The sequence below is a fragment of the Mizuhopecten yessoensis genome, unplaced genomic scaffold (genome assembly GCF_002113885.1).
Source record: "Mizuhopecten yessoensis strain PY_sf001 unplaced genomic scaffold, ASM211388v2 scaffold10107, whole genome shotgun sequence".
In the NCBI taxonomy this organism is placed as follows: domain Eukaryota; kingdom Metazoa; phylum Mollusca; class Bivalvia; order Pectinida; family Pectinidae; genus Mizuhopecten; species Mizuhopecten yessoensis.
In genome coordinates, this window is record NW_018408382.1 from 436,939 (window position 1) to 464,930 (window position 27,992).

General features: G+C 36.7%; 2 protein-coding genes across 6 annotated transcripts in view; both read right to left on the bottom strand.

The window, feature by feature from the left end:
- Positions 1–18,274, bottom strand: part of LOC110459556 — a 30,183-nt gene extending 11,909 nt beyond the window's left edge. Inside the window, exons 1-2 of one of the 3 annotated variants that reach the window (XM_021511885.1) lie at positions 17,827–18,274; positions 955–2,254 (exon numbers count right to left, since the gene is read on the bottom strand). In XM_021511885.1, coding sequence (XP_021367560.1) covers positions 979–2,254; positions 17,827–18,254 — 1,704 coding nt within the window. In that variant the 5' untranslated portion in view covers positions 18,255–18,274 and the 3' untranslated portion in view covers positions 955–978. Of the gene's footprint in view, positions 1–954; positions 2,255–8,839; positions 9,268–16,180 lie in introns of those variants that run through there. The other 2 variants (XM_021511886.1, XM_021511887.1) reach the window with 2 other exon arrangements.
- LOC110459555 lies at positions 6–27,866 on the bottom strand. 3 transcript variants are annotated; one of them, XM_021511883.1, is made up of 3 exons: positions 26,519–27,866; positions 607–902; positions 6–131 (listed from the first exon to the last, which is right to left on the bottom strand). In XM_021511883.1, exons 1-3 carry the CDS (start codon positions 27,844–27,846, stop codon positions 52–54), a joined length of 1,704 nt encoding a protein of 567 aa, XP_021367558.1. In that variant the 5' UTR covers positions 27,847–27,866; the 3' UTR covers positions 6–51. The 3 variants fall into 3 exon arrangements, with proteins under 3 accessions (XP_021367558.1, XP_021367559.1, XP_021367557.1); XM_021511884.1 differs by lacking the exons at positions 6–131; positions 607–902 and adding an exon at positions 25,553–26,502 and having other exon boundaries at positions 26,551–27,866; XM_021511882.1 differs by lacking the exons at positions 6–131; positions 607–902 and adding an exon at positions 25,553–26,483 and having other exon boundaries at positions 26,532–27,866.
- Between the last annotated feature and the right edge of the window lie 126 nt (positions 27,867–27,992).

Consider the following 27,992-nt stretch of genomic DNA (forward strand, 5'->3'; position numbering starts at 1 on the left):
TCTAAGTCTAAGGTAACTGCTGTACATGTTTTCCCATCATATTTGGATTTGTTATGGCTCCTCAGATGTAAAGTCACATGTGTGTTTGTACACATTAACTGTTCCATCCTGTAAACCCACCCACATGTCACCATCAGCATGCAGAGCAAGAGAACATGGGGAATCATGGAGATCAGTAACCNATTACTAACCGATTACATATCTTATTGACAACATAGTTATTGACTACATTTCTACTACTACTATATATTGAGATAATTTATGATTAACTACATATCTTGTTGAGAATATGATCTTTATGTCATATATACATTTTTATGACCAAAGCGTAGCACACAGTAACACTCTTTTGTTGTGAATTAACAACTATGCACTCTGTTATCTGTATAACATTTTGATGAGCTCAGCAAACAATATTAGAACAGACAACTAATAGCTTCTGACGTGATGATTTCTCTGACAAAACCATAGGTGTTCTAAGTCTAAGGTAACTGCTGTACATGTTTTCCCATCATATTTGGATTTGTTATGGCTCCTCAGATGTAAAGTCACATGTGTGTTTGTACACATTAACTGTTCCATCCTGTAAACCCACCCACATGTCACCATCAGCATGCAGAGCAAGAGAACATGGGGAATCATGGAGATCAGTTACCGAAACCTTCAGAAGGTTACACTTGGGATCTAACAGCTGCACTGTCCGCGAGTATAACTCAGAGATTATTAAGAGGCCGAGGTGGTTGAACAACACATGCGTAATTCTGAACTTTTCTGTTAGTTCAGGTAGCTGTTCTTCAGCAAGAACTGTTAATCCATGCCAAATGTATATGTGTGTCAGATTAAGGCTGTTATTTAACACCATCAAATGACTTGCTTGTGGAACTATGCCGGTAATATTAACGGCAGCTACNTAAAACCCACAGGTGTTCTAAGTCTAAGGTAATTGCTGTTCATGTTTTCCTATCGTATTTGGATTTGTTATGGCTCCTCAGATGTAAAGTCACATGTGTGTTTGTACACATTAACTGTTCCATCCTGTAAACCCACCCACATATCCCCATCAGCATGCAGAGCAAGAGAACATGGGGAATCATGGAGATCAGTAACCAAAACCTTCAGCAGGTTACACTTGGGATCTAACAGCTGCACTGTCCGCGAGTATAACTCAGAGATTATTAAGAGGCCGAGGTGGTTGAACAACACATGCGTAATTCTGAACTTTTCTGTTAGTTCAGGTAGCTGTTCTTCAGCAAGAACTGTTAATCCATGCCAAATGTATATGTGTGTCAGATTAAGGCTGTTATTTAACACCATCAAATGACTTGCTTGTGGAACTATGCCGGTAATATTAACGGCAGCTACTGTGCCTGTGTTACTGGTGCTAATGTTAGTTGGAACAAAGAACAGGTCTTGACCATGTCCATCCTTGTGAGCTCTAGCCAGTTTCTTTCCTTTGCTGCTGTACCTGACCAGTACTGATGTAGAGTTTGGTTCTATAGAAGAGGATGTTTTGTCTGTCAGTGTCACTAGGATATCACCATTCGATGCCACACACATAATGTGAGGGGTCAAAGGATCTGTATCAATCCATTTAGAGTTGGAAAGTGTATATTTACCTTTTTCCATCGCCATCTGCCTGATACACTTCTTGTTAGGGGTAAATAAGAGTTGGTTTGGTAACGACAAAATGTCATATACTTTCGTGGTGCAGGTCACACTCTTGATAACATCACCAGTTGTAGAGACAAGTGTAATTGTGTTCACACCTTCAATATGTCTGATCCAACAGTAACCTTCTGCTGTTTGTTTCATCACCTTTGGACAAGAATGAAGTTTAAATGAACATTTATGTGTGAGTATCACATTACATTTGAAACTTTGAGCATTCTGTGTTAATTTGAGTTGTGTAGGTAGTTCTGTTGAATCAGTTTGTTGTGTCTGGGTTGAGATGGCTCCATCAGGTCCCTCCCCAAACAGGTCAACGCTACAGATACTGGAGGCTGGAGAAGGGTTTGGATTGTAGTGTCCTAACACAGGTGTAGAAAATGTACCGTCTGGGTGGAAGGTGGTCAGAGCATACACGTCCTGCTGTATCAGCTCCCCAAACAACATCTCTGTGTTAGATGCATCCCCTAACATATCTGACTGGAATATAAGTCTGGATACTCTGGGGAACACCAATGGAGAAATTTCTGGAGGTTTAATTTTCATTCCCTCTTCCACAACTTCCAGATAATTCTGTGAAGACTGTAGCCTTTCGACTTCACCCTTAAAATGTTCCATGGCTTTGTCTCTGGCTTCATCTAATTCCTTGAACAGATTTTCATTGTGCTGGTCTAGTTTTGTCACAGCTGTTTCTGTCACCTCATCCAGTACTTGTTTGAGTTCATCTCGTCTGTCCAGAAGTGTTCTTGCTTTGTTTTGATAGCTTACTCACTTTCCCTTCTTCGTAATGTGGAAAAATCTTTCTCCAGTGTGGTAAAACATGGGTTTTCAGTCAGTTTTATGAGATCACTGACAACAGTCTTGGCTGCTGTTTTAAGGGTGTTAAGTACATGTCCACGATGGCTGGTTTCTATACATATTTCACACACAGCAATGTTACAGGGTACACACACCATAATCTTCTGCTTCCCTTCATGGTCTTGACAGTCCATCGGACCTTTTACAAGACTACAACCTTAGTAAGTGTTTTATATTGTGTGCCTTACTTCTGGTTAAGCCACCACTCTGAGTAATAATGTGTACTTGTTACACACCCAATAATTAAACATAAATGTCAATACACATATATATACTGTACCTGGAAAAACCAAGCTAAACAATTAAGTATACAGTAGCAGATTTTACCATGTAACTTTAATAGACTCTATCATGTATTCATCTGGATGAGTCCATTAAGGTTTACTGGATGAAAAGGTTAAAACAATAACCTGTTGTATCTTCAGTGTAGAATAGTTCACTGTATTGTCAGATTAAATTTATAGTAATTTTAGTTAAATTAAATTTTAAGTTTGTTTTGAATTTAATATTACAAGTGTTTGTAAATTATTTCTTTCACTTTGTGTCCTTGTATGGGAGTCTACTTTCTGTTTGTAATATGTGTTGGTATATTTATACAAGTCTGACGGGGGTGTCATGTTACTGTAACATGTACCCTACCTTTGTATATTGCCATGCTTGACAGGAGACATGTGCTAAGGACTCCCAACCCTTTAACAACACATGAGGAATTTACTTTCATTGAATTTGCAATATCATACATTGGATAAGCTTTTTATACATAACCGAATAACAATATTTGGTCTAGAGCATCCTTGTGTCAAAAGGACTCACCTTTGCCACACACATGGAGGCTAGGAGTTGAACCCAAGGTCTTTGGTTTACTAACTGTGCTCAATGAACTAAAAGAGAAATTCTTAGTAGGCAAGTCAGTAGAAAGTGTAAGTATTTTACCAGGGTGACTTACTCCCCCTCCAGGAAAGATCTAAACTAGAGTCTTTCAGGGATCATAGTGATTCTTGTGAAAGTATAATTGAGTATTTTTGTCAATATTTCCTGGGTCTCTACGTGGGTGCCAATGTAACAGAAGTTATTGTTTTTTTCAATATTTCCGTTAGGAGCCAAACCCGGGACCTCTGGTAAGCTTAAGAGAACTTCTTCCTAGCCAAGTCTGTAGGTTTACCAGGGTGACATGAAGTTGTTTTAAGTTAGACTACACTGTATTTAATATTGGCTATGTTATCATAGCTAAAATGTAGGTTGTGAACATTGTAAAACCATGTATTACTGTTTGTCATAAACATTTTGAAGAAGTTGATTATACAGGATGACGAGAATGTGATACACTTGTATATTAAACACATTTTGTATTAATGACAAAAAATTAATTATACATTAAACTTTATAAATACGGTGTTGTGTTTTGAGTATTATTTTCTTTACACTCCATATGTGGGTGACTTGGTCAAAGTCTTTAGTTTTTGTAAGAGTTGTATAAAAGTAGCACCACCTTAACCTGTCTTGACCTGAATTTAAATATTTGACATGTCGCTTTGCGTTATAAAGATGGTTATTTGAAAACAATGTGCAGTTGGTATATATCCTAGCAAAGATAGTGTTAGTGTAAGTGTACTTAGATCTTTGTGAAAAAATGCTTGTTATCTCTTTAGAACCGCCAACAGAAAATATGTGAATTATGAGTGATGTTACCTCTGTTCAGTTTCTTTACAGGTTGCTTGCGTCACTTCCCATTGATGAACACTATATATATGTTCAGTGAGGAGAAAACAGTATTAAACATGCGACCTCTCTTAGGGTTCCGTGTACGAAATTAGACCTGTATGTGTTATCACCGACAAATCTGGAGTGCATCATTACACTTTTAAATTGATATCATATTCCAACAATATATTTCAATGTACAAGTAATAGATTATATATTTTACCCTGTTTCATATCCAGAAGGACTTCCAAAATGAAGGTTAAAAATCATCCTTGTTTGAAAAAGTAGATTTATTAGCCAACGTAAATGGAATGATGAGGTCATGATGATGGTGAGGATGTGTAGGACTGATTGTAAAGATATAACGATGATGATATCATTGTATTGTTATGATGATGATGAGGAGGATGTTGATGATGAGTGTCATTATGACACAATGATAAGGATGAGGATAATGGTGATGTTGATGATGAGTGTCATTAAGATGTGATGATGATGTTGATGATGATGATGATGATGATGATATGATGATGATATTCCATATTCCAGGGGTGCAGAGAGCGAAAGTGGGTGTAACCGCAAGATATCAAGGATGTTGTTTATCCCACTGCAGTGTATATCTATGTGATCCTTGTTTTCTTGTCCTAAAGATGAATAATTCTTATAAACAATTCTTGACATCAGTATATTTCTTAGAAAACATTCCACAACAATAGAGAATTTCTAAACATTTCTTAATGGTAAGCTTCAAAATTGAAAATATTGATTGATTTTTTATTTTATTTTGCAGATATTTTGATATTTTGGAGGGAAGAATGACTTCTAAAGAAACGACATTGTGACCTGACACTTATGGGTTTGTTTTAATATGATAACTGACGTGTTCCCAAGATAAAATTGTGATCGGATAAAGAATTTTACAGGCGTTCTGTTCGGAGAGAGAGAGATGGGATTGTGATACTCTACAAGGAATTCTTCAGATTTTTGTGTGAAGAAATAGGAGATGCAATGATATAAACCTCTTATAGATGTGCAGTGGGGTTTGGGGTTTAAATTTGCAATCTGATCCTTAGATAAATGGTGCAACCTAATTCCTGTATACAAGGAATTTACAACTTACAGAGACCAGATTTGCATGTTACCTTATGAATATAGTCAATTGAATGGTGTAACAGCCTTGCTAGGGCTAAAAGGGTATTTAATCACGTATTGTATACGAAGAAAATTTCACCACAGGTTAACTTTCGCCTTTTTGCCTTCCAAAATGAGGGAGAATTTGTCTTGACAACGAATATTAATACACAACATAGTGTGTAAACATTACATGTGACGGGCAAATTAACTCTGGGTTAGTATAGATTTCGTCAGAGAAAGGCAAACGTTTCCTGGTATACAGTCCACACATCACATAGAAAGGCTGGTAGTCTTATCATGTCTAAGCTGGTAAAAATGTTATGTCTATGCCATTATCTTTATTATTTACATTTATATGTCAACTCTCGTTACGATTCGATACACATATCTATATACAATGTCTTTCATAAGTTTCATTTGATATTGTGTCCTTGTCACCTTGTTTATTACTGAAATAAGCCTTTCTTATAGTGCCAGTAGTGACTACTTCTGTGTAGGCAAACAAACAAGAAACATTATCTGCATTCTTGTTCTGTTGAAAAAGTTTGTTAGCAGAAAAAATGTTTTTTTTAAGATAACATGATATCTGATATAGCCATGCAAGAGTTTTCAGTGCTTTTGAAGTATTGATGTTTGATGTTTCTATTGAAAGACATAAAGAACTGTCACGTTTAGATGGCTTTTTTGAAATGAGTAATTTTATGTTTGTTTTTGGCTCTCTGACACCTAGCAGAAAGTGCCTGTGAGGTTATGTTATGGTATGGTGCAGCATCCATCGTCCATCTGTCCGCCCACATTTTTCTTTAAAACATCTTCTTAAAACTGAAGTACCGGATATTTTAGGCTATAATGAGAAGAATCAAATTTGGCGTCGATTGAAAGCGTGATGGTAGAATGTAGTGAATGCAGAGGATTTTTTTCAAGATATCCGCCATCTCTGCTGCGCAGATATTTCTATGATAACTAAATAAATAAATTATCAAATTATATGAATTTGTTTAAGGTGAAATTTTGAAAAATCAATAAAAAAAAATGTGCAACTTTAAAAATGTGTTTCGATAATTAATTTGACAATCAAAGATCATACTTGAAATACCCAGCAAAGTGTATTCGAGAAGTCTTTCTTCCAACACTGAATCAAAATAGATGCACGGAAACATATGACAGCTATTTCCGGCAGGTGAAATTTGTTGAAAAATGATTGTTTTTATCTTTCTATTTTGCTAGTTTTTGTTTCCATTAGTAGATTGTACACATTTCTTTTGACAGTTTTCTACCGATATGAATATGTAATAACCGATAACACGAGGGTATCATCCGTGTCATCGTCATAACATTGAGATACACTTGAAGTATTTGTGCTGAACACATTTGTTTTGAAGCCATTTTTTGTGTGTTAAACCAGACATTTGTTTGTACATTACGAAACCAAAATCAGTTTTGAAACCAAAGCCGAACCAGTTCTAAATCTAAACTATAAACCAAAACTGGTTTTGTGATAACAAATTCGCCTAAAGTTTCCTCATTTCAATGACTTTGACCTTCTTTCAAGGTCAGGGTTAAAATATGTAAGAAAACTCTAGCAACATTTCCAAAGAAACACTACTATCTGACTTTGCTTATATTTACAATCTTAAGAACTATATAACAAGGGTATGTTGGAAAAATCACTAGAAAAAGTCTTCTGCAGCCTGAGTTGATTACTTTTTGAAGTAACTGTTATATTTTCCACCATAAACTATTATATATAAATACTACATTCATTAGGGTGTGACTGTGCCCAGGGTCACCCTTCGCCTCGGGTGACAGTGATATCCTAAGGGTGACCCTAGGCACTGTTACACTCTAATATATGTAGCATGCATTTTATTATACCGAAAGTCAATAACTGACAAAGTTTTCAAAGTAATAAATACACGTAGATTGTATTTTCAACAACAACTTAACAGTGCGTTAACAATAAAGTAAGTGTTATTGACACTGCAAACTATCATGGCCGTTATCACAATTTAATTGGTGATATTGACGAGCGGGTTACCGAACATCTTCATATCATCATCAGTGAGAGTATCCTTGTGTTTCACTCCCTTCAAACCTCTTTTTTTCCATACCAATCACAACTACTTTGTACATGTTCCTTTGACAGTACGCTGCATGCTTTTAGCGTCCGTATCCGTCAAAAATCACCAAACAGGATATCTGCAAATCTTGCCATTGTTTTTACTTCACTGATTGTGTAAATCTCACCATTTTCTACTTCACTGATTGTGTATCCTGACTAACATGTGAATGAAGCGCTTGGAAATCTCACTCATCTCAGCGTTATATCGTGGTACTAATCACCAATGACTGTGGACTTGCATGCGCGATGAATCTCAATGCAAACACATGGCTGCTGAAACGAACCGTACGCGCATCTTCCTTGCACTGTCACCCATTGCTAGGGCCTTGGAAAGCACCCTTCCATTGACTCAATGTTAAAGTGAATGTGACAGTGACAGTGTGAAATGAACAATTTATCTCGACCAATCATATTACCAAATTTTCACTAGCGGTACTGTATAATAAATAAATATGTTGATTATATCTATTCTACTTAGTAAAGTTATTTTGAAAGTCATTTTAGCATTTACCTAAGTATCCATACACCTGCAGTAAGCAAGGTGACCTAAATAATCTAATTAATGAAATCAAGCTGTTCTTTTGCGCATGCAAAGATTTGTCATGTGATGCCTTAATGTCTTCCTTTCACAACAAGCTGTGCGTGTTTATCATTTCTGTCCTTCTGGGCGGTTGTCCTATTTTGTCTATTTAACCTGGATATATTGAGAATGAGTTTTTATCTGTTAAGTCGCCATTTGGTCGAGTAGCCATCCCAAGGATATTTTTGAGATATCGTTCGATGAATGAGTAATCTTTTCTTGCCCTGTAGTGCTGAAAATTCAACAGATTGCCTCCTCACCCTCACCCAGCTTCATCCCTCCATCCGAATATCAATTTACCCCATAACCAGTTGTCCCAGGCATTGATATAGCATTGATTTGACTGATATAATAAAAATGCCACTTCATATACTCTTTATAATCAACGTGGTGACCATAATGGTATTCAGTGGAGATGAAGTAATGTTTACTGCATGACACATCTGTATAACATATTTAATTGGCAACATACTTGATTGACAAACATGACTCACTGGCTACATAACTGATTGACAATATAGGTCATTGACTACATATCAGATTGAGACAATTTATGATCAACAACATATCTTGTTGAGAACATGATCTATATGTCCTATATACATATTTATGGGCAAAACGTAGCACACAGCGACACTCTTTTGTTGTGAATTAAAAACTATGCACACTGTTATCTGTACAACATTTTGATGAGCTCAGCAAACAATATTAGAACAGACAACTAACAGTTTCTGACGTGATGATTTCTCTGAATAAAAACAACACACAGGTGTTCTAAGGTAATTGCTGTACATGTTTTCCCATCATATTTGAATTTGTTATGGCTCCTCAGATGTGAAATCACACGTGTGTTTGTACACATTAACTGTTCCATCCTGCAACCCAACCCACAGATCCCCATCAGCATGCAGAGCAAGAGAACGTGGGGGATGCTGGAGATCAGTAACCGAAACCTTCAGAAGGTTACACTTGGGGTCCAACAGTTGTACTGTCCGCGAGTGTAACTCAGAGATTATTAAGAGGCCGAGGTGGTTGAAAAACACATCAGTAATACAGAACATTTCTGTTACGTTAGGTAGCTGGTCTTCAGCAGGAACTGTTATTCCATGCCAAATGTATCTGTGTGTCAGATTAAGGCTGTTATCTAACACCATCAAATGACTTGCTCGTGGAGCTATGCTGGTAACATTAACAACAGCTACTGTGCCTGTGTTACTGGTGTTAACAGTGCCCAGAACAAAGAACAAGTCTTGACCATGTCCATCCTTGTGAGCTCTAGCCAGTTCCTTTCCTTTGCTGCTGTACCTGACCAGTACTGATGTAGAGTTGGGTTCTACATACCCGAATATTCTGTTTGCCATTGTCACAAGGATGTTCCCATTTGATGCCACACACATACAGTATGGGGTCAAAGGATCTGTATCAATCCATTTAGAGTTGGAAAGTGTACCTTGTTTCATCACCATCTGTTTGATACAATTCATGACAGGGCAGGCTACTAAGAGTCTGTTTGTTAGAGGTAACAATAAAATGCCATATACACACGTGGTGGGGATAATATTCTTGATTACATCACCAGTTGTAGAGACAAGTGTAATTGTGTGCAGATCTTGAATATATCTGATCCAACAGTTACCTTCTGCTGTTGGTTGCATCAAACATGGACCAAAAGGAAGTTTAAATGAACATTTATGTGTCAGTTTCACATCACATTTAAGACTTTGAGCATTCTGTGACAATTTGAGTTGTGTGGGTACCACTGTTTGTTGTGTCTGGGTTAAAATGGCTCCGTCAGGTCCCTCCCCAAACAGGTCAACAGTACAAATACTGGAGGCTGGAGAAGGGTTTGGATTATAGTGTCCTAACACCGGTGTATAAAATGTACCGTCTGGGTGGAAGGTGGTCAGAGCATACAAGTCCTGCTGTATCAGCTCCCCAAACAACATCTCTATGTTAGTTGCTTCCCCTGACATATCGGACTGGAATATAAGTCTGGATACTCTTGGGAACACAAATGGAGAAATTTCTGGAGGTTTAATTTTCATTCCCTCTTCCACAACTTCTAGATAGTTCTGTGAAGACTGTAGCCTTTTGACTTCACCCTTAAAATCACTAACTTTTTGGGATTGTTCCATGGCTTTGTCTTTGGCTTCATCTAGTTTCTTGAACAGATTTTCATTGTGCTGCTCTAGTTTCGTCACAGCTGTTTCTGTCACCTCATCCAGTACTTGTTTGAATTCATCACGTCTGTCCAGAAGTTCTTGCTTTGTTTTGACAGCTTGCTCGCTTTCCCTTCGTCGTAATGTGGACAAATCCCCAAGATCTTTCTCCAGTGGGGTCAAACATGGGTTTTCAGTCAGTTTTATGAGATCACTGACAACAGTCTTGGCTGCTGTTTTGAATGAGTGAAGTGGGTGTCCATAGTGTCTGGATCTATACATATTTGGAATGGAAACCCGTGGAACTGGTAACTGGACACCTTTTTGGAATACATCACCAGTAGTATTTAATAGATATATGTAATCTATTGCCAATTTTAGGAATGATGTTTAATATTCAGAATATAAAATCAATACATGTATCACCGGTGCTAGGTTTACAATATAGTATTCAGAATAAAGAACATATCACCAATATGATGTACAAGATATTAATCAAAATAAAGAACTTTTCACAAGTATAAGTTATAAAATAATACATTCAGAATATACAATTTATCGTCAACGTATGGGATGAAATATTTGGAATATAAGATTGATCACCAATGTTACATATTGAAAAAGTTGAATTTGTTTGCATGTGCAAATGGAGGTGTTGTGACTCTTTAAACTTATTGTGGTATAGGAGTTTTTGCATTGGCAATATAAAATCTATATAAAAGTGTATCTATAATCTATATGTAATTTGTGTGGATATTTTCACGATAATTTACATGATAAATATTAACATCATCACACTGCGAACATTTCCACTTTTACACAGTACAACATAAACATTTTAATTTTGAATAAAGAATTCATCACCAATGTGACATAAACTATATATTTTGTATGGTTGTAACTTGTTTAATTTACTAATTTATGATGTATAAGGAAGATAAAACTTTGTAGTCTACATTATTGCCGCCCACAGATCAGGGCTTCAAATGAATCGCTGTGGAAATGTAACTTGTGCGGTATCAGTCATAGCATAAAGAGCATTAGTTATAAACATTTGTACTATTGCGTACAGTATGTAGTAACAGCTGTACAGTATAGTATTGTATACAGTATGTGTGTAAGGGTTTTACTGTTTAGATAATTATATTTATAGTTCCATGATCTGCCTAAACAAAGTGATATTTTCCTGCTTCTTTTCTATTTTATGTCCTCTTTTCATCGTGGTATGTATATTGCATTATTGTAGGTATTTTTAAACCATTACATTACATGTCTTGTACCTTTATTGTTTATTTCATCAATCAGTGTTCCAATGTATTTTTTTCAGTTCTTTATATAAAGCAAACTTGGTAATGGTATTATAATTTGTCCGTACAATTCACAATATCTTAATTATTATATATATAAATTTTAGTACATGTTACATTTCATATCTTATCCTGTATATATGACTAATTTTAGCCATTTTTAGTAATGAAAGGATTTGATTTAAAAAAGAGAAGAATACTTAAAGAATTAAACAGGTCTATTTGTATCCTACATGTAAGGGAAGTAACTCTAAACCAGAAAACCTTATTTGGTTGCTTCATCTTCTACATATACTGGAAAACAGTCTGAATGGAACTCTTCTTTGCAATTATAACTAATGCAGTGTCATGGTACTCTTTACCTAAACTGGAATATATATTTAATTTGGTGATTTTCCATAAAATGGCAATAAAATGCTTCTCACCCTGAATAATAAAGCTACCTTTCTAAAATATTATTAAAGGATTGATTCCTAACATTTTTTGATACACAAATAATTATTTCGATTTTAATAACAACAGAAATGGATGCTAAAACTGTTGCTGTACCAGGTATTGTAAAACCTCTGGTCATGGTTTGATTAACAAGTGAGATTCTTTGATGTACCCAAAAGCCAATTGTGTAGTTAAACATGTATTTAATGGGTTTTTTTTGCCAGAGTCACTACTGACAGGTAGCTGTGTGCAGTAGCGTACGGTGGCCATGGGTGATATTGTTGTACAATTGGCATATACATGTTAAAGTGGACTATGTAGGCTTCACATTTAAAAAATGTAGTCTATTTTTGAACTTGGCACATATGTAAATATTGTGAAAAATCCAGTTGAACGACCTATGCTAAAACGTGAGTATTTCTGTTACCGACAGACAGGTTTTAAGAAAAGAATTACTACTTGCGTGGGTCAAATTTTGGGTTAAAAATCACGGGTTTTTTTTGCATTTTTTGGCGTTTTTTGATGTGAAAACCATGGTTTTTCACAAATCTCAAATCTGGGGAAATCACTTTTGAAAAAAAATTCATTCTTCTAAAAAAAATGTATTCAAAATGTAGTTTATAAATATATATATATATGTAGGTGTGTTGTGCAGGATAAATCCGCTATCCATGTTTATCTGAGACATGCTCTTTATTTTTAGGATCAAGCCATTTCTACTGTACTCTGCTACCACAGTTTCTCAAAGGAAGGGAACAGTAAATATACCACATTTAGAGGAGTATACAAGACACTAGCAGTTTCATTTTAACAAACTTTGTTGTCTGATGTCTTTATGGTTTTCAGGTACCCATTTTACTCATCTTTATCTGTATATTTGAACGAATTGCTCCGTTTACTTATGCTACTGTACTCCTTGGTACACTTGCAGACGTATGTAAATAATGTACTCAAGAAACTGATGCTGCAGTATACATGTATACACTGTAATAATTATACATTTTGTAAGGTGGAGGTTGGGGTGGATGGCGGTAAGCTGATGTAAAATGCGTCCGCTCGCTCCGATAGTTTCTTAAATCAGTGCGGGGTGACGCTGACCTTTGTTGGTCATCTCATTAATTATGCGTGGCTAACCTCTTGACCAATGGTAATTAACCTTGACCTGCCTAGTGATAACTTAAGCCAATCAGCAGCATCCCTAATCTAATTTTTACCATATTATCACGTATAAGAAGAGTGTAGGAGACTGTTGAGCTATGTTCTTTGTTCTGTATCTATAAATATAACCTGACAGCATTACGTATACCTAAATTTTGGTACACATGCTGGTATTAAGATAATATATGATATTTATCCACATGTATCTAACACACCTTAATACTTAAAAATCAACAATGTTTTCCTGGGGGGATATATTGGCAGTAATCCTGGGACAAGGGGTGAAAGTTCACTCCTGGTAGGATAACGTCAGTAATCCGTGAGATTTCCATAGCTTATATATGTGTAGTATGATATAGCCCCCAAGGCCAAACCTAAATGTAGATCATCATGAAATGTATATATATTGTGTATTGTTTATTTCTTCTGTTATATGTATAAACATGTGTATGCTGATTTATAAGACATATACAACAATGTTGGTCATGATAACAATGCATACCTCTACAGTTAATAAATAGCATTTATTAAACTGTATCATATTGTTCTGGTTGTTTATAAATGAACTATATGAACATTTTTTTTCTTGAACTCACTGTACAGTCAGAATATAGGGAATGTTGATGAGCGTACCCATTGCACCTATGTTTGGTATCGATGTGGTTGACTTAACTTCCGGCGGCATGTTTTGCCACCCAGAGATTACCAGAGAGAAGGTGTGTGCATTTAATTTGCATGAAATAATGTGTATGTATCAGAGGTCATAATTTTCGGTGCATTCGCTAGGAGTTGAACCCAAGGTATTTTGTTTACTAACTTTGTGCTCTACTGAATGAACACAAAAAGAAATTCTTAGTAGGCAAGTCAGTAGAAAGTGTTAGTATTTTACCAGGGTGACATACTCCCCTTCCAGGAAAGATCTAAACTAGAGTTTTTCAGGGATCATAGTGATTCTTGTGAAAGTATCATTGAGTATTTTGGTCAATATTTCATTGGTCTCTACCTAGGTACCATTGTAAAAGAGGTCATTAGTTTTTCATTGTTTTGACTAGCAGTTGAACCCTGACATCTGGTTTACTATGGTAGTCTTATGCTCTGTGAATGACCCGAACAGAAGTTCTCCCTTGCCAAGTCACTAGGAAACGAAGCAGCTAATATTTTACCAAGGTGACATACTCCCCCTTCAGGAGAGAACTCATCCGAAGTGTTCAAGGGGTCATAGTGATTATTGTGAAAGTATCATTGAGTATTTTTGTCAATATTTCCTGGGTCTTTACGTGGGTGCCAATGTAACGGAGGTTATTATTTCAAACCCGGGACCTCTGGTAAGCTTAAGAGAACTTCTCCCTAGCCAAGTCTGTAGGTTTACCAGGGTGACATGAAGTTGTATATAACCTTGCAAAGATAGTGCTAGTGTAAGTGTACTTAGATCTATGTGAAGAAATGCTTGTTATCCCTGTAGAACCACCAACAAAAAATGTATGAATTATGAGTGATATTTCCTCTGTTCAGTTTGGAGTGCATCATTACACTTTTAAATTGATATCATATTCCAACAATATATTTCAATGTACAAGTACATTATATATTTAACCCTGTTTCATATCCAGAAGGACTTCCAAAATGAAGATTAAAAATCATCCTAGTTTGAGAAAAGTATTTTTATTATTAAGGAGGGAATACCTATGTCAATTAATTCTTTACAACGGGGCAGGCTAAACATGGTCACACTACAGTCCAACTTAGAGAGCATGTACATTCTTTATGTAGCTTCTACCGGTTTTGTCCCTAAGACTGACATCGGCTGTTTAGCTCCTTTCTTTGATGCTTTATTTTTCGATATAAAACAATGTTTCCCATGTGTCTGTCTCTCTGTGTCTCTCTGTCTCTCTGTGTCTCCCTCTGTCTCTCTGTCTCTCTGTCTCTGTCTCTGTCTCTCTTCTGATTCTATGTTTATGACTAGGTTTATGACTGAAATAAAGTTGTGATGCTTGTGGTTTGTGTTGATGGTGATTATGACGACTATAATGTAAATGAGGAGATTAATTCTCCATAATAGAGAAATTTTGTTTCTAAACATTCGTGTTATTACTTTGCAGATATTTTGATATCTTGGACGGATAAGACTTCTAAAGAAACGACATTGTGACCTGACACTTATGGATTTGTTTTAATGTGATAACTGGCGTGTTCCAAAGATAAGATTATGATACGACAAAGAATTCTACAAATATTCCTGTAAGGAGGGAGAGAAAGATAGAGATGGGATTGTGATACTCTACAAGGAATCCTTCAGATTTTTGTGTGAGGATATAGGAGATGCAATGACATACACCTCTTATAGATGTGCAGCGGGGTTTGGGTTAAAGTTTGCAATCTGATCCTCAGATAAATGGTGCAATCTAACTCCTGAATACAAAGTATTTTTAACTTACAGAGACCAGATAGCAATCGAATTCCTGAATACAAAGTATTTCTAACTTACAGAGACAAGATTTGCATGTTACCTTATGTATATTTGCCATTTTATGGTGTAACATGACCTATGCAACAGCCTTGCTAGGGCTAAATGGGTCTTAAGTTACGTACTGTATACCAAGAAAATTTCACTACAGGTTTAACTTTCGCCTTTTTGCCCTCCAAAAAGTCTTGACAACAAATATTAATACACAACATAGTTTGTAATCATTACATGTGAAGGGCAAATTAACTCTGGGTTATAAGCCCCAGGGTCTTGATAGCTGGCTAGTAGGTACAGGGGACAGCGCGCTAATAAGCTTTCTCGTAGCCATCCCAAGGATATTTTTGAGATATCTTTCGATGAATGAGTGATCTTTTCTGGCCCTGTAATGCTGAAAAGTCTACAGATTGTCCCTTTACCCCACCCAGCTTTATCCCTCCATCCGAGTTTCAATTTACCCCATAACCAGTTGTACCAGGCATTGCTATAGCATTGATCTGACTGATATAATGCAAATGCCACTACACATACTCTCTATGATCAACGTGGTGATCATAATAGTATTCAGTGGAGGTAGAGTAATGTTTACTGCATGACAAATCTGTATAACATATTTAATTGGCAACATACTTGATTGACAAACATGACTCACTGGTTACATAACTGATTGACAATATAGGTAATTGACGTAATACCTGATTGAGACAATTTATGATAAACAACATATCTTTTTGAGAACAAGATATTTATGTCCAAAATACATTTTTATGACCAAAGCAAGCGTAGCACACAGTGACACTCCTTTGTTGTGAATTAACAACTATGCACTCTGTTATCTGTATAACATTTTGATGAGCTCATCAAACACTATTAGAACAGACAGTTAACAGTTTCTGGCGTGATGATTTCTCTGAAAAAAACTCACAGGTGTTCTAAGGTAACTGCTGTACATGTTTTCCCATCGTATTTGGATTTGTTATGTCTCCTCAGATGTAAAGTCACATGTGTGTTTGTACACATTAACTGTTCCATTCTTTAACCCAACCCACAGATCCCCATCAGCATGCAGAGCAAGAGAACTTGGGGGATGCTCGAGATCAGTAACCAAAACCTTCAGCAGGTTACATTTGGGATCTAACAGCTGTACTGTCCGCGAGAAAATCTCAGAGATTAGTAAGAGGTTGTGGTGGTTGAACAACACATCAGAAATTCTGAAATTTTCTGTTAGTTTAGGTAGCTGGTCTTCAGCAGGAACTGTTAATCCATGCCAAATGTATCTGTGTGTCAGATTAAGACTGTTATTTAACACCACCAAATGACTTGCTCGTGGAACTATGCTGGTAACATTAACGACAGCTACTGTACCTGTGTTACTGGTGCTAATGTTATTTGGAACAAAGAACAAGTCTTGACCATGTCCATCCTTGTGAGCTCTAGCCAGTTTCTTTCCTTTGCTGCTGTACCTGACCAGTACTGATGTAGAGTTTGGTTCTATAGAAGAGGATGTTTTGTCTGTCAGTGTCACTAGGATATCACCATTCGATGCCACACACATACAGTGAGGGGTCAAAGGATCTGTATCAATCCATTTAGAGTTGGAAAGTGTATATTTACCTTTTTTCATCTCCATCTGTCTGATACACTTCTTATCAAGGGAGGCCACGAAGAGTTGGTTTGGTAACAACAACATGCCAAATACTCTCGTGGTGCAGTAAACATCCTTGATAACATCGCCAGCTGTAGAGACAAGTGTAATTGTGTTAAAATCTTCACGATATCTGATCCAACAGTTACCTTCTGCTGTTGTTTGCATCAAAAATGGACCAAAAGGAAGTTCAAATGAACATTTATGTGTCAGTTTCACATCACATTTAAGACTTTGAGCATTCTGTGACAATTTGAGTTGTGTGGGTACCTCTGTTTGTTGTGTCTGGGTTGAAATGGCTCCGTCAGGTCCCTCCCAAAATAGGTCAACGGTACAGACACTGGAGGCTGGAGAAGGGTTTGGATTGTAGTGTCCTAACACAGGTTTAGAAAATGTACCGTCTGGGTGGAAGGTGGTCAGAGCATACACGTCCTGCTGTACCAGCTCCCCAAACAAAATCTCTATGTTAGTTACATACCCTGACATATCTGACTGGAATATAAGTCTGGATACTCTGGGGAACACCAATGGAGAAATTTCTGGAGGTTTAATTTTCATTCCCTCTTCCACAACTTCCAGATAATTCTGTGAAGACTGTAGCCTTTTGACTTCGCCCTTAAAATCACTAACTTTTTGGGATTGTTCCATGGCTTTGTCATTGGCTTCATCTAATTCCTTGAACAGATTTTCATTGTGCTGGTCTAGTTTCGTCACTGCTGTTTCTGTTACCTCATCCAGTACTTGTTTGAGTTCATCTCGTCTGTCCAGAAGTTCTTGCTTTGTTTTGACAGCTTGCTCACTTTCCCTTCGTTGTAATGTGGACAAATCCCCAAGATCTTTCTCCAGTGTGGTGAAACATGGTTTTTCAGTCAGTTTTATTAGATCACTGACAACAGTGTTGGCTGCTGTTTTGAATGAGTGAAGTGGGTGTCCATAGTGTCCGGTATCTATACATATTTCACAAACAGTAATATTACAGGGTACACACACCATAATCTTCTGCTTCCCTTCATGGTATTGACAAGCCATTGGAATCTTTTTATACTTAACAAGACTACAACCTCAGTACACAAATGTTTTATATTGTGTGCCTTACTTCTGGGTAGACCACCATTTTGAGTAAAACTTATACCTGTTACACACGCTATAATTCAACATGTGTGTACATACACATAAATGTACCTGGAAAAACCAACCTTTAAATCCTTTCACCACTATGTATCATTAGTAGACTCTACCAGGTATTGACCTGGGTAATTCCAGTATGGTTTACTGGGTGAAAAGGTTAAAACAACAACCTGATTTATGAGTGTAGAACAGTTCACTATATTGTCAGATTGAACTGTAAATTTATGGTAATTTTATTTTAATTGAATTTCATATTTGTTTTAACTTTCTTTCACAATTTGTCCTTGTATGGGAGTCTACTTTCTGTTTGTAATGTGTGTTGGTATATTTATACTAGTCTGACGCAGGTGTCATGTTACTTTAACAGGTACCCTACCTTTGTATATAGACATCCCTGACTAGAGACTATCTAAGGACTTTGAACCCTTTAACAAAAACATGAGATATTTATATGAAACGAACATGTAACTGTGGTTCCAACTAAATGCTACTCATGGGTAGCTTTAGGCAACCTCCTGGTTGCCTTCTTCATCCCTTTCAGTGATGAGTTTGGGGCTTCATGAATTTCAGGGATTAATACTTTAAACATCTACACGGCTTGTTCTGAGTTCCCCCACTTTTTAAAATAACATGGGGAGGAGAAAGTTGTTAGAAGGATTATAGTCTGTTTCTTATAAGTACTGGCAGTATTTACCTGTATTTACCTGTGTTTTTAGCCCACATTCATCTGATGGTGGGCTATTCAAATCACCCTGCGTCCTTGGTCCGTCGTCCGTCCGTCGTCTGTCGTCCGTCGTCCGTCCGTAAACAATTCTTGTTATCGGTATTTCTCAAGATGTACCATAGGGATCTTTCTCAAATTTTATATGCAGGTTCCCCTTGGTCCTTAGCTGTGCAGGGCAATTTTTGAGACTGATCGGATAAACAACATGACCGACAGGCATCCATCTTGGATTTTGATAGTGAAAGTTTGTTATCGCTATTTCTCAAAAAGGACTGTAGGGATCTTTCTCAAATTTTATATGTAGGTTCCCCTTGGTCTTAAGCTATGCAGGGCAACTTTTGAGACTGATCGGATAAAAAACCTGGCCGACAGGCAGCCATCTTGGATTTTGATATTGAAAGTTTATTATCGCTATTTCTCAAGAAATACCAGAGGGATCTTTTTCATATTTTATATGTAGGTTCCCCTTGGTCCTTAACTATGCAGGGCAACTTTTGAGACTGATCGGATAAACAACATGGCNTGTTTCGGCATCATTTGTTCGTGTTTCAATAATAGATAAAATAACTAGTGCCAATCGGAGGGTAAAACAATTAATAAATATCATTTAAAATGATAAAATAATGTCTTATCTACTAAGCGAAGCTCTACTGTACACGTGTACAGGAATTCGATGACATGATTCCATAGAAAATAAATCAATATGTATGTCCAATAAAATGTTCAGTTGATTAGAAAAATATTTCATTACTTGATTAAGGAAAAAGATCACATGCCTAAATGTTAAAAAGTAAACTGCGTTACACATTCGGCTACACCGGACATACACTTATATGGAAATACAATCTGTTTTAACCCAAGAAACACCTGTAGCAGTTTTGAGGAACTTGATCAACCATGATTTTTATAATTTTGAACACTTTCCCAAACAGCCAAAAGAGGACCACTTTCCCGTCAGACAATTTATTTTTGGACATTACATCACGGAATCAACAAATGTAATCAACAGTTGGACCTGATGAAATGGGTTTTTTTCAAGTCTGGGAAACGCCATCATTTTCATAGATGAATATGGCTATATTTAGAGTATCATATTAACAATATCTAATATCTCAGCAGTTCATAAGTTCATATTCAATTGGTTTGATATCTATTCCGTGCATTTTCGCTACCAGAAATTGTTTATTGATAAACTTTTTTCCGGTATTCATAATTGCCGACTTGGGGAAATATGGGCAGTTTTCTGCCATAGCTCTTTAAGTACATATCTTAGCTTGTCTTGTATTTGGTGGTCTGAAAAGTGTAATGTAAATGAAATGTGATGTATAAGAATTGATATATTTGACTGTAAACTCTTACTATTTAGTTGTTGTTATATCTGTATTGTACATCATGTATGTAATGATTGTATCATGTGTTTATGCATAAATGAATTTTAAATCATTAACCTAAAATTTGATAAACAGACAATTAAGTGTTTATTATTTTATTTTACCAATTTCATACCCCCAAAAATTTATTAAAACGTACAAAATACATATCCAAATAATACCTTACATATCACATACACAGAAAAGCAATAGTCAGACAGGTAACTTTCACACAGGTAAGTTACCTGTGGGGTAAGTATGAAACAGACTATAATTGGTCTGCCGTTGTCGTCCTTTATCAGCAATTTTCTTTGTTCTCTAAAAAGTGGGGGAACTGAGAACAACCCATCTACACCACTATCAGTGGTGTATGGATATGCAATATTATACATTGGATAAGCTTTTGACATATACTTTTTGTTAGCTGTTGACATACCCAGATAACCATTTTTTCCCCAGAGCATCCTTGTGCCAAGGGGACTCAACTTTGTAAAAATGGAGGATTGTTTTCCCTGATTGGAGAAAGTATGCCTTAATTAGGAAAATGTGGAGATCCCCACCCTATATCTCCATGCTCGACACCTTTCGACAAATACATTTATGCTACCAAACTTTACTCTGGGGTCCATTCCCACCCCAGGGATAAGGTCCAATAGGGAAATCAGTTCATAAAATTGAAACTGTTGACATCCTCATCCCATACTGTAATACAGTAACTGGACAAGAAGAATATACACTTGTCACCAGAAGTTTCCTGATTTCTGTCCTTACCCATGGGCGGGGCATAATAGGCATTTTGGTTCATAACAGGCATTTTAGGTCAGAACCTGGAAATGATCCTCACCTTGTAACCGTACATATCCTCAACATCATTAGAGGAACACAACAATGTTAACTCAATTTGCCATGGGATCTGTCCCCATCCAAGGGTCCCCACCCTATGTCCATATACTATATACAATATCTGGATATGAAAAGACGAATGCAGTCATGCTACAACGGTTGGTCTTGTGTCCATCCTTGCCCTCAATACTTAGCTCTTTGATCATAACATGAAAACAGTCGAGATCCCCACGCGATATTGTATANCACAACGGTTAGTCTTGTGTCCATCCTTGCCCTCAATACTTAGCTCTTTGATCATAACATGAAAACAGTCGAGATCCCCACCCGATATTGTATATTCTATGCAATTGTAAGAAAAACATCATTATGCTACCAAATTAGTTCAGGGGTCTGGCCCTGCCCTTGGTAACCTAGTCCCAGGGCTATAACATCTGAGACTTTGCCCTTTAACCAAATACATATATAGGTGCTTACTGGGCATGAAGAGTTAAAAACAATGATGCTACCAGGATTAGGTCAAGGCTTCCCTGGGACCAAGGAATCAAATGTTGAAAATAAGTCGAGTGTATAAAGGCCCTATGGGATTCTTGTTATATAAGCAATGTACCCTCAGATAATATGACACAGTGTATTATGTGAAAGTAATAAGTAATGTACACTGGTCATACATCAAATTATTTCCTTGCTTTTGTTTTAACGAAATATGAATGTTTGCTATAAGTTTGTCACATATAACATTATATAGGAATTCGATCGTTGTTTCATGTTTAATAGTAAATGTTTCAGTCCTGATTGTTTTATTTCACACTATCATTCATGAGTAATCTTGGAGGAGACCAAGGCGCCCTCGCCCGCTCAAAACTGTTCTTGGCTCCTAATATTTTCTGATTTTCCTTTAATTTTACATGAACAGGCCCTTTTATATTCTGTTTGCTAAAGATTACTTCCTACTCTAAGCTCCCAATATTTTCCATGATATGTGCTCTAGTGAATGAACACAAAAAGAAATTTTATAGTAGGCAAGTCAGTAGAAAGTGTTAGTAATTTACCAGGGTGACATACTCCCCTTCCAGGAAAGATCTAAACTAGAGTTTTTCAGGGATCATAGTGATTCTTGTGAAAGTATCATTGAGTATTTTGGTCAATATTTCATTGGTCTCTACCTAGGTACCATTGTAAAAGAGGTCATTAGTTTTTCATTGTTTTGACTAGCAGTTGAACCCTGACATCTGGTTTACTATGGTAGTCTTATGCTCTGTGAATGACCCGAACAGAAGTTCTCCCTTGCCAAGTCGCTAGGATACGAAGCAGCTAATATTTTACCAGATTGACATACTTCCCCTTCAGGAGAAAACTCATCCGAAGTTTTCAAGGGGTCATAGTGATTCTTGTGAAAGTATCATCGAGTATTTTTGTCAATATTTCATGGGTCTTTACGTGGGTGCCAATCCAACAGAGGTTATTGTTTCTTTTCAATATATCCGTTAGGAGACAAAAACCCGGACCTCTGGTAAGCTTAAGAGAACTTCTCCCTAGCCAAGTCTGTATGTTTACCAGGGTGACACCTAGTTGTTTTAAGTAAAACTACACTGCATTTAATATTGGCTATGCTGTCTTAGCTAAAATGTAGGTTGTGAACATTGTACAACCATGTATTACTGTTTGTCATAAATGTTTTGAAGAAGTTTATTATACATGATGACGAGAATGTGATACAAATGTATATTAAACACATTTTGTATTAATGACAAAAAATAAAATATGCATTTAACTTCATAAATACAGTGTTGTGTTTTGAGTATTTTTTCTTTATACTCCATATGTGGGTCACAGTCTTTAGTTTTTGTAAGAGTTGTATAAAAGTAGCACCACCTTGACCTGTCTTGACCTGAATTTAAATATTTGACATGTCTCTTTGCATTATAAAGATGGTGATTTTAAAACAATGTTCAGTTGGTATATATCCTTGCAAAGATAGTGTTAGTGTAAATGTACTTAGATCTTTGTGAAAAAAATGCTTGTTATCCCTTTAGAACCGCCAACAGAAAATGTATGAATTATGAGTGGTTTCCTCTGTTCAGTTTGGAGTGCATCATTACACTTTTAGATTGATATAATATTCCAACAATATATTTCAACGTACAAGTAATACATTATATATTTAACCCTGTTTCATATCCAGAAGGACTTCCAAAATGAAGATTAAAAATCATCCTAGTTTGAGAAAAGTATTTTTATTATTCAGGTGGAATAACTATGTCTATTAATTGTTTACGACGGGGCAGGCTAAACATCGTCACACTACAGTAAAACTTAGAGAGCATGTACATTCTTTATGTAGCTTCTACTGGTTTTGTCCCCAAGACTGACATCGGCTGTTTAGCTCCTTTGTTTGATTTTTTATTTTTCCATATAAAACACTTTCTCCCATCTGTCTGTCTCTCTCTCCTCTCTTTTTGTGTGTATGTGTGAATGCAAATGTATGTTTGTGACTAGGTATATGACTGAAATAGAGTTGTGATGCTTGCGGTTTGTGTTGCTGGTGATTATGATGACTGTAATGTAAATGAGGAGTTTAATTCTCCATAATAGAGAATCGTTGTTTCTAAACGTTCTTAAACGGTAAGAATTCAAAATTGAAACTATGGATTGTTTGATTTCGTGGTTTTACTTTGCAGATATTTTGATATCTTGGACGGATAAGACTTCTAAAGAAACGACATTGTGACCTCACACTTATGGATTTGTTTTAATGTGATAACTGACGTATTCCAAAGATAAAATTGTGATACGGCAAATAATTCCACAGATATTCCTGTAAGGAGGGAGAGAGATAGAGATGGGATTGTGATACTCTACAAGGAATTCTTAAGATTTTTGTTTGAGGAAATAGGAGATGCAATGACATAAACCTCTTAAAGATGTGCAGCGGGGTTTAGGTTAAAGTTTGCTATCTGATCCTCAGATAAATGGTGCAATCTAACTCCTGAATACAAAGTNGATACAATGACATAAACCTCTTAAAGATGTGCAGCGGGGTTTAGGTTAAAGTTTTCTATCTGATCCTCAGATAAATCGTGCAATACAACTCCTGAATACAAAGTATTTCTAACTTACAGAGACAAGATTTGCATGTTTCCTTATGTATATGTTTCATTCAATGGTGTAACATGACCCATGCAACAGCCTTGCTAAAAGGGTCTTTAGTTACGTACTGTATACCAAGAAAATTTCACTACAGGTTTAACTTTCGCCTTTTTGCCCTCAAAAATGTCTTGACAACAAATATCAATACACATGCTGGGCACGAAGAAAAGAACATAAACATACAACCGTGATCTGACCCGCCCCTTGGGACTGATTTTCAGGTCACAAAGTAGAATCTACACAAGTGTTTATCTCTATGTAGCACCTTTATCATATTAGTTTATGGTGTAAACTGAACAAGGTGATATTTATGACTGAACACTTGACCAAGACATGCGTAAAACATTGATAATACTTCCTTTTCTCCTCCACTTTAATATGATTCTGTCTTTCACTTTGTCTGGGATCTTTCTTCAGTACAGATCAAGATTACAAAATTCATTTTCTGCAGAATATAACAATTGATGTCTATATCTAGCTTCGCTTACATTTACAATCCTCAGAAATATATAGCAATGAGATGTTGGAGAACGATAATTAAAAAAGGCCACTTGCCGCCTGAGTTGATTATTTTTACAACTTTCTTTTGAGTTACTGTTATAATTTCTACCATAAAATACAAACATATGTTGATTATATCTATTCTACCTAGTAAAGTTAGGAAAGACCTTTCGGCATTTTCCTAAGCATCCTTACAGTAAGCAAGGAGACCTAAATAACCTAATTATCAAAATCGAGCTGTTCTTCTGCGCGTGCAAAGATTTGTCATGTGATGCCTTAATGTCTTCCTTTCACAACAAGCTGTGCGTTTGTATCATTTCTGTCCCTGTCCCTAAACAATAAACACTGACGTCATGCTTTATTCCAGATGTTTATTTAAATCAATCTATCGACATCATTCGTAAACATGAAATCAGCATTTGATAGATTACAAACACCATTTCAAGTCACCTTAGCAGAACTTTCTACAAAGCATTTTGTCTGCCGTGAGCTTGACAGGACCTTTTCTGGCCCTGTAATACTGAACATTCTACAGATTGCCCCCTTCCCCCTCACCTAGTTTCAATCCTCCATCCTTTGCATCCAAGTTTCAATTTACCCCATANAAGTTTCAACCCTCCATCCATTGCATCCAAGTTTCAATTTACCCCATAACCAGTTTCCCAAAGCATTGCTATAGCATTGATCTGACCGACATTCTACAAATGCCACTACATATACTCTAAGACATTAGACAAGGTGATGATCATAGTGGTATTCAGTGGAGATGAAGTTATGTTTACTACAACAAACATCATCATTGGCAACATATTACTAACCGATTGCATATCTTATTGACAACATAGTTATTGACTACATATCTACTACTACTATATATTGAGATAATTTATGATTAACAACATATCTTGTTGAGAATATGATATTTATGTCATATATACATTTTTATGACCAAAGCGTAGCACACAGTAACACTCTTTTGTTGTGAATTAACAACTATGCACTCTGTTATCTGTATAACATTTTGATGAGCTCAGCAAACAATATTAGAACGGACAACTAATAGCTTCTGACGTGATGATTTCTCTGACAAACCCACAGGTGTTCTAAGTCTAAGGTAACTGCTGTACATGTTTTCCTATCGTATTTGGATTTGTTATGGCTCCTCAGATGTAAAGTCACATGTGTGTTTGTACACATTAACTGTTCCATCCTGTAAACCCACCCACATATCCCCATCAGCATGCAGAGCAAGAGAACATGGGGAATCATGGAGATCAGTAACCAAAACCTTCAGCAGGTTACACTTGGGATCTAACAGCTGCACTGTCCGCGAGTATAACTCAGAGATTATTAAGAGGCCGAGGTGGTTGAACAACACATGCGTAATTCTGAACTTTTCTGTTAGTTCAGGTAGCTGTTCTTCAGCAGGAACTGTTAATCCATGCCAAATGTATCTGTGTGTCAGATTAAGGCTGTTATTTAACACCATCAAATGACTTGCTTGTGGAACTAGGCCGGTAATATTAACGACAGCTACTGTGCCTGTGTTACTGGTGCTAATGTTAGTTGGAACAAANACAGCTACTGTGCCTGTGTCACTGGTGCTAATGTTAGTTGGAACAAAGAACAGGTCTTGACCATGTCCATCCTTGTGAGCTCTAGCCAGTTCCGTTCCTTTGCTGCTGTACTTGACCAGTACTGATGTAGAGTTGGGGTCTATAGACCAGGATGTTTTGTCTGTCATTGTCACTAGGATATCGCCATTCGATGTCACACACATACAGTGAGGAGTAAACGAATCTGTATCAATCCATTTAGAGCTGGAAAGTGTATATTTACCTTTTTCCATCGCCATCTGCCTGATACACTTCTTGTTAGTGGTAAATAAGAGTTGGTTTGGTAACGACAAAATGTCATATACTTTCGTGGTGCAGGTCACACTCTTCATAACATCACCATTTGTAGAGACAAGTGTAATTGTGTTCACACCTTCAATATGTCTGATCCAACAGTAACATTCTGCTGTTGGTTTCATCACCTTTGGACAAGAATGAAGTTTAAATGAACATTTATGTGTGAGTATCACATCACATTTGAAACTTTGAGCATTCTGTGTTAATTTGAGATGTGTAGGTACTTCTGTTGAATCAGTTTGTTGTGTGTGGTTTGAAATGGCTCCGTCAGGTCCATCCCCAAATAGGTCAACGCTACAGATACTAGACATAGGTGAAGGGTTTGGATTGTAGTGTCCTAACACAGGTGTATAAAATGCACCGTCTGGGTGGAAGGTGGTCAGAGCATACAAGTCCTGCTGTACCAGCTCCCCAAACAACATCTCTATGTTAGTTGCATACCCTGACATAGCTGACTGGAATATAAGTCTGGATACTCTGGGGAACACCAATGGAGAAATTTCTGGAGTTTGAATTTTCATTCCCTCTTCCACAACTTTCAGATAATTCTGAGAAGACTGTAGCCTTTCGACTTCACTCTTAAAATCACTAACTTTTTGTGATTGTTCCATGGCTTTGTCTTTGGCTTCATCTAATTCCTTGAACAGATTTTCATTGTGCTGGTCTAGTTTCGTCACAGCTGTTTCTGTCACCTCATCCAGTACTTGTTTGAGTTCATCTCGTCTGTCCAGAAGTTCTTGCTTTGTTTTGACAGCTTTCTCACTTTCCCTTCTTCGTAATGTGGACAAATCCCCAAGATCTTTCTCCAGTGTGGTAAAACATGGGTTTTCAGTCAGTTTTTTGAGATCACTGACAACAGTGTTGGCTGCTGTTTTGAGGGTGTTAAGTCTGTGTCCATAGTGTCTGGTTTCTATACATATTTCACACACAGCAATGTTACAGGATGCACACACCATAATCTTCTGCTTCCCTTCATGGTCTTGACAGGCCATTGAACCTTTTTATACTTTACAAGACTACATCCTTAGTAAACAAGTGTTTTATATTGTGTGCCTACTTCTGGCTAGGCCACCAGTATTCTTGTTACACACGCAATAATTAAACATAAATGTGCATACAAATATATATACTGTACCTG